The 17,002-nt window shown below is 42.9% G+C and overlaps 1 protein-coding gene across 3 annotated transcripts in view; it reads left to right on the top strand.

Moving 5' to 3' along the window:
• LOC120945176 (ficolin-1-B-like) overlaps positions 1-17,002 on the top strand; it is a 64,967-nt gene that overhangs the window by 15,606 nt on the left and 32,359 nt on the right. The window contains exons 5-6 of one of the 3 annotated variants that reach the window (XM_040359099.1): positions 2,225-2,269; positions 5,311-5,346. In XM_040359099.1, coding sequence (XP_040215033.1) covers positions 2,225-2,269; positions 5,311-5,346 — 81 coding nt within the window. The remainder of the gene's footprint in view (positions 1-2,224; positions 2,270-5,310; positions 5,347-17,002) is intronic. The other 2 variants (XM_040359101.1, XM_040359100.1) reach the window with 2 other exon arrangements.

The raw sequence follows: 17,002 nt of genomic DNA, 5'->3' as shown, positions 1-17,002 counted from the left end.
GATAAAAGTGAAGAAGGCGGCTGCTATGTTAGGAGCGACCTCTGATGGCCACTAGGGTGCAGCATGCAGCCACCTCAAAATCCCACACCAGTGATGGTGATAGTAATATACAAGTGAAAACAGAAAAGATTGAAAGTATTAATAATATAACAGACACTAGATCAAAAGGACATTGCCTGAATATGAAGTTTGGCTATAAATAAATCAATAGTCCAAAATATTAACAGCAAAAAAGTCTGTTTAAACAGCAGATAATGTGTCCAACACCTGTGCATCTGTGTCACATTACAGATTGATTGTAAATGTGTCCAAAGGAAAACGTGATATCTCCTCCACCAAACTTATAAATTGGCCTCTTACCGAATTCCCATGATCCCTTATTACAGGGGATCAGAAACAGCATATAATAGGTCCCAATCTCACAGTTTCGGATATACGGTCCTGTTGGATCTTGTTCCTCAAGAAAATTTCAGCAGTAACAATGCCCACCATGTAAGAAACCGTGACAGCTCCACATAGTGATTAAAAGTGTAAAAAATGTATTTAAAAAGTTAAAATTGCACTTACAATTATGCAGTTTAAGATTTGCCTTGAATCTAATGTGCCGGCCGGTACACAAAACTCTCAGGCTCTCGAATACTGGGGGAACGTCAAGTGCTTCTTGGGTGACGACAGCGCACCGCTCGCCCTACGTCCGTTTGGTAAAAAAAAAACCTGGAAGAAGTAAGTATTTTTACGAAACGGACGTAGGGCAACATAGAGGTGACACTTGAGGGTTTATCCTGTGTAATTTTGCTGGCACATAATACCACTTGATTAACAATTTAAAGTTAATTTCTTTTATCCCTGTCTCTACAGATGTAGAGTGAACATATTCTAAAACTTTACTTCCCATAGTTTCTGGTAATAGTTGATTCAATTCTAATTCCCAGCTCTCTGTTGGAGAAACAGCTCCTCCCTCTAAGTGTGTCATTAACAACTTATAAATAGGGAGCTGTGGTGGCTCAACGTGATTGGCACTGCGCTGACAAGCCATTCACCTCTGCAGCCAGGGGTTCGGATCCCGGTCTCGGCTACATGTGAATTGAGTTTGGTGGTCTCAGCCCGGCTCCCGGTGTGCTATGCGAGGTAAGCCTCTCACTCCCTTGTAGGGAGTCCCTCTGCCCCGTTGGGCTTCAAAGTGGAGCAGGTAGGGCGGGCTGTGTGGGAGGACCACACACCCGCCATTGCCACCCGGGGCATGGAGAAAGGTGGCAGATTGCCTCTGGGGGAGGCCTGCCTACTCCCAACTCCTGCAGTCCAGCTCCTCCCTCGAGTACACGCACAAAAATACACTTAAAAAAACAAAAAAAAAATCAACTTATAAATAGTAGAGATTCCATGCCTACCTATCCCCATTTGGTCGACTAATTTTTCCCATACGTTTAACCCACCCACCCCCCGAAGAGTTTTTGGGAGTGTATTTACAAAATGTTGCAATTGTTTATATCTCCAGACTTCCCATGGAGTGGGCCCGTATCTATCATGCAGTTCACTTAGTGAGCATAGGGCATTGCCCTTCATAACATCCCTTAATCTCAGATGGGACGATGTAGACCATTTTAGGTACATTTTATTGTCTTTCCCCGGGGGGAAGTAGTTGTTTCAACATGCTTTCGACATGAACGTAACCTACGCCCAGCCCCATTCACGTACGCTTACGCAAACGACCTAAAATTCGACGGCACTTCCGACGTCCATACCTTGCATGGGCTGCGCCATCTTTTTGGTGGTTTATCTTTACGCCTGAAAAACGCCTTACGTAAACAGTGTATTGGGCGCAAGTACGTTTGTGAATAGGCGTATCTTGCTCATTTACATATTCTAGGCGTAAATCAACGTACACGCCCCTAGTGGCCAGCGTAAATATGCAGCTAAGATACGACGGCGTAGGAGACTTACGCCGGCCGTATTTTAGCAACAGAGAAGCGTATCTCAGTTTGAGAATACTTTTAAAGATACGACGGCGCGAATTCGGACTTACGATGGCGTATCTACTGATACGCCGTCGTAAGTATTACTGAATCCGGCTAATAATGTTTTCTCTCGTTGAATACATGAGCTCTCAGAAAATGTAGGCTCTGAGTATAGATTAGCATGGTAAAGCCAGACATGGTTTCATTATCATTGTGGTTACTGGACCAATAGAAAAATGAAGCTAAATATTATTATTATTTCCTACCAGGGCCAAAGGGAGAACCTGGGAAAGCTGGACCTGCCGGGTTGCCAGGTATGGTTTTAGGTGTCTTTGTCACACCTTTTGTATATCAGACCAAACACTTTGATTTCATCTGTCAGACAACTGCTTGGTTTTGAAGATGTTTCTTAAGGTGTTTTTTTGATTTGCCACCTGGGCCCCATTAGAGTAATTATCTTCATGTTCTGTACCATAGACTCAACAGGAAGTGAGAGAACCCCTCTTAGTTGTCATGGTAACAAATATCCCCATTAGATGATTTCCCCTCTATTACTGTTCTGGTGGCAACTTAACGTTTTGTATCTAGCCTGTCACGCTTGCTAAATCCCTTTAAGTATATATCGTGGACCAGTGGTCTTCAAACTACGGCCCGAGGGCCAGATGTGACCCTTTGTTTGCCTTTATCCAGCCCCTGCAGCACTATTCCTCCCACTAACACCAACAGTGGGCACTATTTATTTCACTGACACCAACAATGGAGCACTATTCCTCCCACTAACACCAACAGTGGGCACTATGGATCGGGCAGAATTCCTCTAATAGACACTGATGATGGGGCACTATTCTTCTCACTAACACCAATGATGGAGCATTGTAATTGATGCCAGGAAATGTTCTACTTCCATTGTCAACAATCTGGCCCCTCTAAAGTTTGAAGGACAGTAAATTTGCCCATTGTTTAGAAACCTTGAAGGTCCTTGTCTAAGACTATCACATTAGACTGTAGAGGTGCACTAAAAGAGAAATAAAAAGTAAAGCACAATCACAGTGAAGTACTACTGAGCAGGAAGCAGAGCTTAAACACTAAATGAAGATGGCTGCTCACACGTCTATTCAGTATACAAAGTAACAACATTTTTTAAACATTAACTTACATTATTTAATTGTAGCACTACCCCCGAAGGAGCTGCTGGTTTGTTTTGGGTCTACGCTCTGGTTGTCAACCCATGAAAGTTGGCTCAAAACCCTCCCTTGGCACAACTGGCATAATGGGAATTGTGGACCCCAATAACTCATTGAAGGGCACAATATCCCATCACACTACAACAATTTATGTAAATTAATGATTACCTTGAGTTGTATTGATCCTAAAGAATGACAGATAGACTGTACACAGATTTCAGCTTAACCAAAGTGACACTTTACTTGATAGGAAGCCAAAGAAACAAAGGTAAAACAATAATAAACTGCTTGCAGAGCCCTGCAAGAGTCAGAGGGCCAGATTCTCAGAAGAGTTACAACGGTGTATCTCAGGAAACACCGTCGTATCTCTGTTTTTGGCCCCGGGTATCTATGTGTATGATTCCTAGAATAATTTTCGCATAGATACAGCGTAGATCCGACAGGTGTAAGTCACTTACACCGTCGTATCTTAGATGTAATTCGCCGCTGGCCGCTAGGTGGCGTTTACGTTCAGTTCTCATTTGACTATGCAAATGAGCCTGATACGCCGATTCCCGAACGAATTTGCGCCGCGTCGTCGTCGTTTACGTAGTTTCCGGAAGCGTAAGGTTACCCCTGCTATATGAGGGGTAACCTTACGCCAGTCCGCCGTATGCTATGTTAAGTATGGCGTCGGGTCAGCGTCGTCTTTTTCCGTCGGTTACGTCGTTTTACTAAGTCGTTCGCGAATACGACTTTACGTCAATGACGCTCACGTCGGCGTCATTGACGTTTTCCATCGTGAGCTGGAGCATGCGCACTGGGCTATTTTTCCGCTCGGCGCATGCGCAGTTCGATCGGCGCGGGGGCGCGCTTAATTTGAATACAAGCCGCCCCCTTTGAATTACGCAGCCATACGCTGGGCTATTTACACTACGCCGCCGCAAATTACGGAGCAAGTGCTTGGAGAATACGGCACTTGCTCCAGTAAGTTGCGGTGGCATGGTGTAAATGGCTTACACTACGCCAACGCCGATTCTTTGAGAATCTGGCCCAGAGACGATAATAACAAATAGGTGTAAGTTAAACTATGATGTCTATGCAGACCTGTGTAAGCACACAGCAAGGGGATTCCCTAAATAAGACATCCACACTGAAGTACCCCCTTGCCAAGCCTCCTCCAGCTCTCACTACTAACAATACTACACAGTATAATAAACCTGTTTACTCAATCAGAGAATATAAAATGGATATCTGTAATCTGCAATAACTAAATAAGCAGTCTTTAAGTGGTATACCTAACTAATGTGGTTTGGTTGATCAGACCAAACCTCAGTTCACATTATCCCAAATGTTCGTGTACTGATTTGTTGGCATGCGATGGCGCGCAAGGGGTAATTTGTAATCCAATGTGGTGACAAAAAAAACTGGTGGAAGAGACCCAAAGAGTTGAATCACAGTGGCCGATCCACCCTCCAACAATACAGTTAGTAGGTCTTGGGCTGGTGCCCGTCTCACCTAACCAGTTCAGGCCTTGTCCTTCCGTGACACTCCGTTCACGATCTCCGATCACAGTCTTGCTAGACGACAGCCTCCGGTTCTCAAACAGGTCACAGGGATACTGGAAGCCCGTCCGATCACTCCACTAGAGGTTCTGTCTCTCCTCCTCAATGGCGCTCCGCCCGGCGTAGGTAGGCCTCAACTCTGGCCTACTTCTGTGGGGAGACTTCCACAGGTGTGCTCCTGGGTTGAAGAGGCGGTCCAGAGAGAGCGTGCCAAACATGTCCTCTCCCTTAAATTACCTCCCCAGCAGGCTGCGCCGGAGGCAAAAGCATTCTGGGATTGTACAATTGCTCTCTGAGTAATGTCGTCCATAACAGGCCAGGGCAAATGGAGTCTCTCTTCTCCTTGTACTCAATCTCCCAACACTCTCTGTGGTACCAGGACAAAAAGTAAACAACAGGCGGCTCTAACTCATCTCAGCCACAGGAGGGAGCTGAGATGCTTCTTGATCAGCAGACTTTTATATCACATTAAAAGGGTGATATCCCGCTACATAATATTAAGAAATAACATGAGTGTAGTTTTGTTTAATGAAGAACAGATGTCTCAGGTCTACTGCACAAAAAGTGAATGTCCACGAAACCTATTTTAATATTTATTATATTTTATTTTGTTTGGTTTTGGTACAGGGGTAGATGGTGTTCGAGGAACTAACGGGCAAAAAGGTAGGGACTTTATTCATTACTATTGTCTAGAATAACTGATGTATTTATTTTCATGCCAGATGTAACACTCTCCCAATAGAAATGAGCTCCCAGTTAGGTCTGAACACAGTTTTGGACCGAACTTTGTTTGTTTCCGATTTCTGTCTTAAGCCCCGTACAAACAGTCGGAATTCCCAACAGAAAAAGTCAGATGGAGCATACACACGGTCGGAATTCCCAACCAAAAACTCCCATCGGAATTTTTCTGTTGGGAATTCTGATCGTGTGTACGGGGCTTAACAGTAGCTAAACACCATTTTCTCTTATTAGTATATATGACAGCTTCCTTCTTCTGCTGTCAGTGGTTATTAGGGAAGTGGTGGTAAACAAAGGAGATGGGATAGTTTAAAAAAGAAAATTCTTATAATTCATTCCAGCCCCAGTCCAAGTGGACCTTATGCAAAAAAAAAAAAAAAATTATACCAGACCCTTTAGGTTTTTTTTTCTTTCCCCGGTTGATAGATGTCAGGCTTTGATGGTGCATATCCATCGTGGGACAATTTTTTTAGAATTTGTAGTAAAGGACTTCTCAAAAATTGTGTATGTTTGTTTCTTTAAACTTTATAAGAATTCTATGCACCCTATAGTCATTCACCCCCTTATTGTCAAAGGAGGCTTCTAAATTTTGATAATCCCAGAACCCGCAGACCTCCACAACCACTCATCTAGGGTTGTGGGGAAGAGGCCCCAATCCTCATCAACATGGGGATAAGGGACTTTGCCAGGGGGGGTTTCTCCTTTTTTGCGGGGGTCCCCATTAACCTTTATATCTACAAAAAAGTTCTGGTATGGATGAAGGAAGTCCCTGGCCGTTCTGAAATCATCTGAAGCTGTCATTTTTCAGGCAATTCAAACACACTTTTTTCTTTTGTAAATGTCTGTTTTGCTGTAGTAGGTAGTATATATCACACTAAAAATGGAAAGAAGCTGCGTTAAAAAAATACCAGAAAGATTAAAAAAAGGGAAAATAAACTGTAACGTAGTCAGTCTAATCCCTCCAGGTGCTGCGATTAACATGCAAACAATAAATACAAGAGATAAATATAAGAAAAAATATATAAATCGCGCTACCTCAAATACCCTGCATGCTAGACACAGGCGTGTGCAAGGGGGTGATCTACAGTGATAAAAGTGAAGAAGGTGGCTGCTATGTTAGGAGCGACCTCTGATGGCCACTAGGGTGCAGCATGCAGCCACCTCAAAATCCCACACCAGTGATGGTGATAGTAATATACAAGTGAAAACAAAAAAGATTGAAAGTATTAATAATATAACAGACACTAGATCAAAAGGACATTGCCTGAATATGACGTTTGGCTATAAATAAATCAATAGTCCAAAATATTAACAGCAAAAAAGTCAGTTTAAACAGCAGATAATGTGTCCAACACCCGTGCATCTGTGTCACATTACAGATTGATTGTAAATGTGTCCAAAGGAAAACGTGATATCTCCTCCACCAAACTTATAAATTGGCCTCTTACCGAATTCCCATGATCCCTTATTACAGGGGATCAGAAACAGCGTATTATAGGTCCCAATCTCACAGTTTCGGATATACGGTCCTGTTGGATCTTGTTCCTCAAGAAAATTTCAGCAGTAACATTGCCCACCATGTAAGAAACAGTGACAGCTCCACATAGTGCGTTAAATGTGTAAAAAATGTATTTAAAAAGTTAAAATTGCACTTACAATTATGCAGTTTAAGATTTGCCTTGAATCTAATGTGCCGGCCGGTACACAAAACTCTCAGGCTCTCGTACACTGGGGGAACGTCAAGTGCTTCTTGGGTGACGACAGCGCGCTGCTCGCCCTACGTCCGTTTTGTAAAAAAAACCCTGGAAGAAGTACGTTTTTTTTACGAAACGGACGTAGGGCAACATAGAGTTGACACTTGAGGGTTTATCCTGTGTAATTTTGCTGCCACATAATACCATTTGATTAATAATTTAAAGTTAATTTCTTTTAGCCCTGTCTCTACAGATGTAGAGTGAACATATTCTAAAACTTTACTTCTCATAGTTTCTGGTAATAGTTGATTAAATTCTAATTCCCAGCTCTCTGTTGGACACACAGCTCCTCCCTTTAAGTGTGTCATTAACAACTTATAAATAGTAGAGATTCCATGCCTACCTATCCCCATTTGGTCGACTAATTTTTCCCATACGTTTAACCCACCCACCCCCCGAAGAGGTTTTGGGAGAGTATTTACAAAATGTTGCAATTGTTTATATCTCCAGACTTCCCATAGAGTGGGCCCGTATCTATCGCGCAGTTCACTTAGTGAGCATAGGGCATTGCCCTTCATAACATCCCTTAATCTCAGATGGGATGATGTAGACCATTTTAGGTACATTTTATTGTCTTTCCCCGGGGGGAAGTAGTTGTTTCCTGTTAAGGGCATTAAGGGACTGTTGTATTGTCCCTGTATGTTTTTAATTAATTTGTCCCATGTTCTTAATGCTTCTATGGTAATCGGGGCCGCTTCCTCAAAGGATCCCCTAGACTGCCTTGGGATCCAGATAACCTGTCCCAACTCGGATTTACAGATTTTCTCCTCCAATTCTGCCCATTTTTTCTGCCGAGGGGCATGTGTCCAATCCATAGCCCTCCGCAGAATTGCTGCCTCATGGTATTTTTCAAGATCCGGAAGGAATACCCCCCCCCCTTCTCTTTTGATCTGGTTAATGTCCGGTAAGCAATACGATTACTCATTATTCCATACAAATTTCTGTATAACAGATCTCAATATTTTAAAATATGCCCCAGGTATATTTATCGGTAAACTTTGAAATGTGTACAGAGCTTTTGGAAGGATCATCATTTTGACCACACTTATCCGGCCAAACCATGACAGTCTATGGGCGGGGTATCCTTTCAGTTCACTTTTAATATTATTTAACAGATGAATATAGTTATCTTCATATAAATCTATATTTGTTTTTGACAATAGTACTCCCAGATACTTCAACCCTTTTTGTTTCCACCTAAAAGGATATAATTTTCGGAGAGACCCACTCTCATTTGTTGGAACCGAGATATTTAATATTTCCATTTTTTCCATATTAACTTTTAAATTTGAGACATACCCATAATTTCCCAATTCCTCCAGTATTTTTGGGAGGGTTTGCAAAGGGTTTGTTAAATACACCATAATGTCGTCTGCGAAAGCAGATATTTTATATTCTTGGCCTCCCACTTCTATACCCTGAATTTCCTGATTTGCTCTCAAAGATATCAAGAAAGGTTCCAATGACAGCACAAAGAGCAAAGGGGACAATGGACAGCCCTGACGTGTCCCATTAAAGAGCCTAAAACTTTCCGAGAGGGTCCCATTGACTTGGATTTGGGCCGTAGGGATGGAGTACAAAGCCTCTATCCATCTGATCATGCGGGGTCCTATGCCATACTCATATAGAGTCTGCAACATAAAATCCCAGTCCAGCCTATCAAAGGCCTTCTCGGCGTCTATTGATAGGAACAGGGCTGGTCTTCTACTTTTCTTTGCTTCATGTATTAGGAGGACTGTTTTTAAGATATTGTCTCTGGTCTCTCTACCAGGGACAAAGCCTGCTTGATCTTCCCCTATAAGTTCTGGCATATAAAGCTTTAGTCTCTTGACCAATATCCTAGCATTGATCAAGGATATTGGCCTAAAGCTAGAGCACATTGTAGGGTCTTTTCCCTCTTTTACTAGGAGGGATATATAAGCCCCTAAGGCTTCTCCTCGTATATTGAGACCTCCTCCTATCGACTTCATATCTGAGTGAAAATAGAGTGACAAAATACCGATAAATTTCTTATAATATAAAGATGTATAACCATCAGGGCCGGGGCTTTTCCCTAACTTACTATTTTTAATAACCTGCTCTATTTCTTCTCTAGAAATATCCTTATCTAGTCTTCTTGAGTCCTCTTCGGCTATTTCTGGTAATTTAATTCCCTTCAGATACCTTTTTATTTTATCTTTTCTATCTTGTATATCCCCAGGGTCCTGTAAGTCATTTACTTTATATAATAATTGGTAATATTCCATAAAAATTTTATTAATATCTCTGGTAGAGTGTTTCATCTCTCCTATTTTATTTTTTATCTTAGCTATGAAATTCGGCTTCCTTCTAGGTTTGATCTGCCCCGCCAGCAATTTCCCTGGTTTATTACCAAATCTATACTGTTTCATGGCATTTTTAGTAAAAATACGTTTAGTATCTGACTTCAACATGTCTCTCAGGGCTTCCCGTTTTCCCAGCAACTTAGTCATTACCTCCTTGTCATTTACTTTTTTATGTTTCTGCTCCGGCTCCTGAATTTCCTGTAGCAATTGTTGTTTTTTGGGCTGTCCAAAATTTTTTCCTCTTTGCTCCTTCTGCAATCAACTTCCCCCTCATGAAAACTTTATGCGCCTCCCACAGGACGGTTGGTGCAATATTCTCTATATTATTTTCTATGAAAAAGAAATTCAATTCCTTTTCCAGATCTTCCGCTATAACCTGATTATATAGAAGTGATTCGTCCAACCTCCAAGATCTTTGCCTATCCGGTATATCTTCCAGCTCTAAGCTGACTACAACCGGTGCATGATCAGAGAGGGTGATCGATTTCACTTCAGCTTTTTTTAGTCCTTCTAGGAGCTGGTGGTCTAGAAACACATAGGCCCAAATTCTCGTATCTGGGCGTAAAACTGCGGCGGCGTAATGCATGTCATTTACGTTACGCCGCCGCAAGTTTTACAGCAAGTGCTTTAGTCACAAAGAACTTGCCTGTAAAGTTGCGGCGGCGTAGCATAAATCCCCCGGCGCAAGCCCGCCTAATTCAAATGAGCCGGGTAGGGGCTCATTTGAATTGGATTATTTAAATTAGGCGCGTTCCCGCGCCGAACGTACTGCGCATGCGCCGTCCCTAAAATTTCCCGACATGCATTGCGCTAAATGACGTCGCAAGGACGTCATTGGTTTAGACGTGAACGTAAATGGCGTCCAGCCCCATTCACAGACGACTTACGCAAACAACGTAAATTTTCAAATTTCGACGCGGGAACGACGGCCATACTTAACATTGACTGCGCCTCATATACCCAGGGGCAACTTTACGCATTGCAAATCTAACGTAAACGCATACTCGACGGGAAAAACGGCGTCGACGACACCTAGCGGCAAAAAAAAAATTGCATTTAAGATCCGACAGCGTAAGAGCCTTACGCCTGTCGGATCTAATGCTTATCTATGCGTAACTGATTCTATGAATCAGGCACATAGATACGACGGCCGGACTCAGAGATACGACGGCGTATCAGGAGAATAGGAGGAATGGACCTGGGAGTAATATGTGAAATCCCTCCCCCTTGGGTACAGGACTCTCCAAACATCCACCAAATGCTGCTCATATAGTTTTTGTTTAACTATCCTTAAATGTCTTCCCTCTGATCGAAGAGAGATAGGTTGGGTGTCCAGGCTTGGGTCAAACACAAAGTTTAATTCCCCCGCCATAATCACCTTTCCTTCTCTAAAGTTCTCAAGTTTTTTCAGTACATTTTTTAGGAACACGCTAGGATAGACATTAGGACAGTAAGGGGGTTATCCTCGAAAGGGATACGCCGACGTATCTACTGATACGCCGTCGTATCCCTGTTTCTATCTATGGAACTGATCCACAGAATCAGTTTACCATAGATAGGCAGAAGATCCGACATGTGTAATTGAATTACACTGTCGGATCTTAAGGATGCAATTCTAGGCCGGCCGCTAGGTGGCGAGGCCATTGCGCCCGGCCTAGAATATGCAAATGAACACTTACGGCGATCCACGAACGTTCCGACGGGCCCGTCACGCTGAATCGACGTCGTTTACGTCGAGTTACACCGTGTAAAAATAGGGCTAAGTCCTATTTGACTAAGCCCTATTAAGTATGGCCGTCGTTCCGGCGTCGAAATTTTAAACTCTACGTCGTTTGCGTAAGACGTCCGTGAATGGCGCTGGACGCCATTTACGTTAACGTCTAAGCAAATGACGTCGGAGCGACGTCTGTTAGCGCAATGCACGTCGGGTAAGTTACCCGACGGAGCATGCGCAGTACGTCCGGCGCGGGAGCGCGCCTAATTTAAATGGGACTCGCCCCATTAGATTCGGCACGCCTTGCGCCGGACACATTTAAGTTACACCGCCGCAAATTTCAAGGTAAGTGCTTTGTGGATCGGGCACTTAGGTCGAAATTTTGCGGCGGTGTAACTTAAATCGGAAGATTTAAGTTACGTCGGATATTTGTGGATCTGGCCCTAAATATTTACTAGCGTGTATTCTTTATTAAATAAATACCCTTTTATAAACAAAAATCTTCCTTCAGGGTCTGATTCCATTGCCTTTAAAATAAATGGGGTATTCCTGTCGAAACCCACAGCTACCCTTCTAGATCTCTTATTGGGGGAGAATCCATGGATCCATACTGGAAAGCCTATAGAATTCAGACCCACCTTAGATGAATATTTAAAATGAGTTTCTTGCAGAAAAACTATATTTCAGTGCATGTTATTTAAAGCAATTTTATTATTAAATGTTAAGTATTATTAAGCTCACTGGGCCAGATTCACGTAGAATCGCGGCGGCGTAACTTATCCTAGATAAGTTACACCGCCGCAATTTTTCATCGCAAGTGTCTGATTCACCAAGCACTTGCGATGAAAACTACGCCCGCGGCCTCCGGCGCAAGGCGGGCCAATTCAAATGGGCGTGTGCCATTTAAATTACAAAACAGATTATAGCGCACACATGCAAAAATGACATTTATCCTGCAAGGCTAGTTAAAAACACCTGAACATATTCAAAAATACGGGGGTTTGGTCACACTATATAGTCATATAGTGCTAAGCCCACTTACTGCGACAAAGTACCCCGAATTAGTGGGTCCTACCCTAGTAATAGAATGAAAGAACCTGGGTCTCAACCATGGGAGATATACTCCTCTATGTGGGAGAACTGAAGGGTTTCTTCCTATACACTGGTGGCCACTAATGTGAGGTAATGAAGAGGGGGAGGGGTGCTCCAGCCAAGAGACCTGGTCAGGGTCTATACAAAATACAAAAAGATACTTGGTGGGCACACCCTAAAAATGCTATACATCTAAGCTGGTGCTGCTATAAGACCAAATACAGTACAAAACAGATTATAGCGCACACATGCAAAAATGACATTTATCCTGCAAGGCTAGTTAAAAACACCTGAACATATTCAAAAATACGGGGGTTTGGTCACACTATATAGTCATATAGTGCTAAGCCCACTTACTGCGACAAAGTACCCCGAATTAGTGGGTCCTACCCTAGTAATAGAATGAAAGAACCTGGGTCTCAACCATGGGAGATATACTCCTCTATGTGGGAGAACTGAAGGGTTTCTTCCTATACACTGGTGGCCACTAATGTGAGGTAATGAAGAGGGGGAGGGGTGCTCCAGCCAAGAGACCTGGTCAGGGTCTATACAAAATACAAAAAGATACTTGGTGGGCACACCCTAAAAATGCTATACATCTAAGCTGGTGCTGCTATAAGACCAAATACAGTACAAAACAGATTATAGCGCACACATGCAAAAATGACATTTATCCTGCAAGGCTAGTTAAAAACACCTGAACATATTCAAAAATACGGGGGTTTGGTCACACTATATAGTCATATAGTGCTAAGCCCACTTACTGCGACAAAGTACCCCGAATTAGTGGGTCCTACCCTAGTAATAGAATGAAAGAACCTGGGTCTCAACCATGGGAGATATACTCCTCTATGTGGGAGAACTGAAGGGTTTCTTCCTATACACTGGTGGCCACTAATGTGAGGTAATGAAGAGGGGGAGGGGTGCTCCAGCCAAGAGACCTGGTCAGGGTCTATACAAAATACAAAAAGATACTTGGTGGGCACACCCTAAAAATGCTATACATCTAAGCTGGTGCTGCTATAAGACCAAATACAGTACAAAACAGATTATAGCGCACACATGCAAAAATGACATTTATCCTGCAAGGCTAGTTAAAAACACCTGAACATATTCAAAAATACGGGGGTTTGGTCACACTATATAGTCATATAGTGCTAAGCCCACTTACTGCGACAAAGTACCCCGAATTAGTGGGTCCTACCCTAGTAATAGAATGAAAGAACCTGGGTCTCAACCATGGGAGATATACTCCTCTATGTGGGAGAACTGAAGGGTTTCTTCCTATACACTGGTGGCCACTAATGTGAGGTAATGAAGAGGGGGAGGGGTGCTCCAGCCAAGAGACCTGGTCAGGGTCTATACAAAATACAAAAAGATACTTGGTGGGCACACCCTAAAAATGCTATACATCTAAGCTGGTGCTGCTATAAGACCAAATACAGTACAAAACAGATTATAGCGCACACATGCAAAAATGACATTTATCCTGCAAGGCTAGTTAAAAACACCTGAACATATTCAAAAATACGGGGGTTTGGTCACACTATATAGTCATATAGTGCTAAGCCCACTTACTGCGACAAAGTACCCCGAATTAGTGGGTCCTACCCTAGTAATAGAATGAAAGAACCTGGGTCTCAACCATGGGAGATATACTCCTCTATGTGGGAGAACTGAAGGGTTTCTTCCTATACACTGGTGGCCACTAATGTGAGGTAATGAAGAGGGGGAGGGGTGCTCCAGCCAAGAGACCTGGTCAGGGTCTATACAAAATACAAAAAGATACTTGGTGGGCACACCCTAAAAATGCTATACATCTAAGCTGGTGCTGCTATAAGACCAAATACAGTACAAAACAGATTATAGCGCACACATGCAAAAATGACATTTATCCTGCAAGGCTAGTTAAAAACACCTGAACATATTCAAAAATACGGGGGTTTGGTCACACTATATAGTCATATAGTGCTAAGCCCACTTACTGCGACAAAGTACCCCGAATTAGTGGGTCCTACCCTAGTAATAGAATGAAAGAACCTGGGTCTCAACCATGGGAGATATACTCCTCTATGTGGGAGAACTGAAGGGTTTCTTCCTATACACTGGTGGCCACTAATGTGAGGTAATGAAGAGGGGGAGGGGTGCTCCAGCCAAGAGACCTGGTCAGGGTCTATACAAAATACAAAAAGATACTTGGTGGGCACACCCTAAAAATGCTATACATCTAAGCTGGTGCTGCTATAAGACCAAATACAGTACAAAACAGATTATAGCGCACACATGCAAAAATGACATTTATCCTGCAAGGCTAGTTAAAAACACCTGAACATATTCAAAAATACGGGGGTTTGGTCACACTATATAGTCATATAGTGCTAAGCCCACTTACTGCGACAAAGTACCCCGAATTAGTGGGTCCTACCCTAGTAATAGAATGAAAGAACCTGGGTCTCAACCATGGGAGATATACTCCTCTATGTGGGAGAACTGAAGGGTTTCTTCCTATACACTGGTGGCCACTAATGTGAGGTAATGAAGAGGGGGAGGGGTGCTCCAGCCAAGAGACCTGGTCAGGGTCTATACAAAATACAAAAAGATACTTGGTGGGCACACCCTAAAAATGCTATACATCTAAGCTGGTGCTGCTATAAGACCAAATACAGTACAAAACAGATTATAGCGCACACATGCAAAAATGACATTTATCCTGCAAGGCTAGTTAAAAACACCTGAACATATTCAAAAATACGGGGGTTTGGTCACACTATATAGTCATATAGTGCTAAGCCCACTTACTGCGACAAAGTACCCCGAATTAGTGGGTCCTACCCTAGTAATAGAATGAAAGAACCTGGGTCTCAACCATGGGAGATATACTCCTCTATGTGGGAGAACTGAAGGGTTTCTTCCTATACACTGGTGGCCACTAATGTGAGGTAATGAAGAGGGGGAGGGGTGCTCCAGCCAAGAGACCTGGTCAGGGTCTATACAAAATACAAAAAGATACTTGGTGGGCACACCCTAAAAATGCTATACATCTAAGCTGGTGCTGCTATAAGACCAAATACAGTACAAAACAGATTATAGCGCACACATGCAAAAATGACATTTATCCTGCAAGGCTAGTTAAAAACACCTGAACATATTCAAAAATACGGGGGTTTGGTCACACTATATAGTCATATAGTGCTAAGCCCACTTACTGCGACAAAGTACCCCGAATTAGTGGGTCCTACCCTAGTAATAGAATGAAAGAACCTGGGTCTCAACCATGGGAGATATACTCCTCTATGTGGGAGAACTGAAGGGTTTCTTCCTATACACTGGTGGCCACTAATGTGAGGTAATGAAGAGGGGGAGGGGTGCTCCAGCCAAGAGACCTGGTCAGGGTCTATACAAAATACAAAAAGATACTTGGTGGGCACACCCTAAAAATGCTATACATCTAAGCTGGTGCTGCTATAAGACCAAATACAGTACAAAACAGATTATAGCGCACACATGCAAAAATGACATTTATCCTGCAAGGCTAGTTAAAAACACCTGAACATATTCAAAAATACGGGGGTTTGGTCACACTATATAGTCATATAGTGCTAAGCCCACTTACTGCGACAAAGTACCCCGAATTAGTGGGTCCTACCCTAGTAATAGAATGAAAGAACCTGGGTCTCAACCATGGGAGATATACTCCTCTATGTGGGAGAACTGAAGGGTTTCTTCCTATACACTGGTGGCCACTAATGTGAGGTAATGAAGAGGGGGAGGGGTGCTCCAGCCAAGAGACCTGGTCAGGGTCTATACAAAATACAAAAAGATACTTGGTGGGCACACCCTAAAAATGCTATACATCTAAGCTGGTGCTGCTATAAGACCAAATACAGTACAAAACAGATTATAGCGCACACATGCAAAAATGACATTTATCCTGCAAGGCTAGTTAAAAACACCTGAACATATTCAAAAATACGGGGGTTTGGTCACACTATATAGTCATATAGTGCTAAGCCCACTTACTGCGACAAAGTACCCCGAATTAGTGGGTCCTACCCTAGTAATAGAATGAAAGAACCTGGGTCTCAACCATGGGAGATATACTCCTCTATGTGGGAGAACTGAAGGGTTTCTTCCTATACACTGGTGGCCACTAATGTGAGGTAATGAAGAGGGGGAGGGGTGCTCCAGCCAAGAGACCTGGTCAGGGTCTATACAAAATACAAAAAGATACTTGGTGGGCACACCCTAAAAATGCTATACATCTAAGCTGGTGCTGCTATAAGACCAAATACAGTACAAAACAGATTATAGCGCACACATGCAAAAATGACATTTATCCTGCAAGGCTAGTTAAAAACACCTGAACATATTCAAAAATACGGGGGGTTTGGTCACACTATATAGTCATATAGTGCTAAGCCCACTTACTGCGACAAAGTACCCCGAATTAGTGGGTCCTACCCTAGTAATAGAATGAAAGAACCTGGGTCTCAACCATGGGAGATATACTCCTCTATGTGGGAGAACTGAAGGGTTTCTTCCTATACACTGGTGGCCACTAATGTGAGGTAATGAAGAGGGGGAGGGGTGCTCCAGCCAAGAGACCTGGTCAGGGTCTATACAAAATACAAAAAGATACTTGGTGGGCACACCCTAAAAATGCTATACATCTAAGCTGGTGCTGCTATAAGACCAAA

Source organism: Rana temporaria, chromosome 7 (genome assembly GCF_905171775.1).
Source record: "Rana temporaria chromosome 7, aRanTem1.1, whole genome shotgun sequence".
NCBI classification, from domain to species: domain Eukaryota; kingdom Metazoa; phylum Chordata; class Amphibia; order Anura; family Ranidae; genus Rana; species Rana temporaria.
The sequence above is the reverse complement of the archived record's forward strand: the minus strand, read 5'-3'. Positions and strand labels throughout refer to the sequence as shown.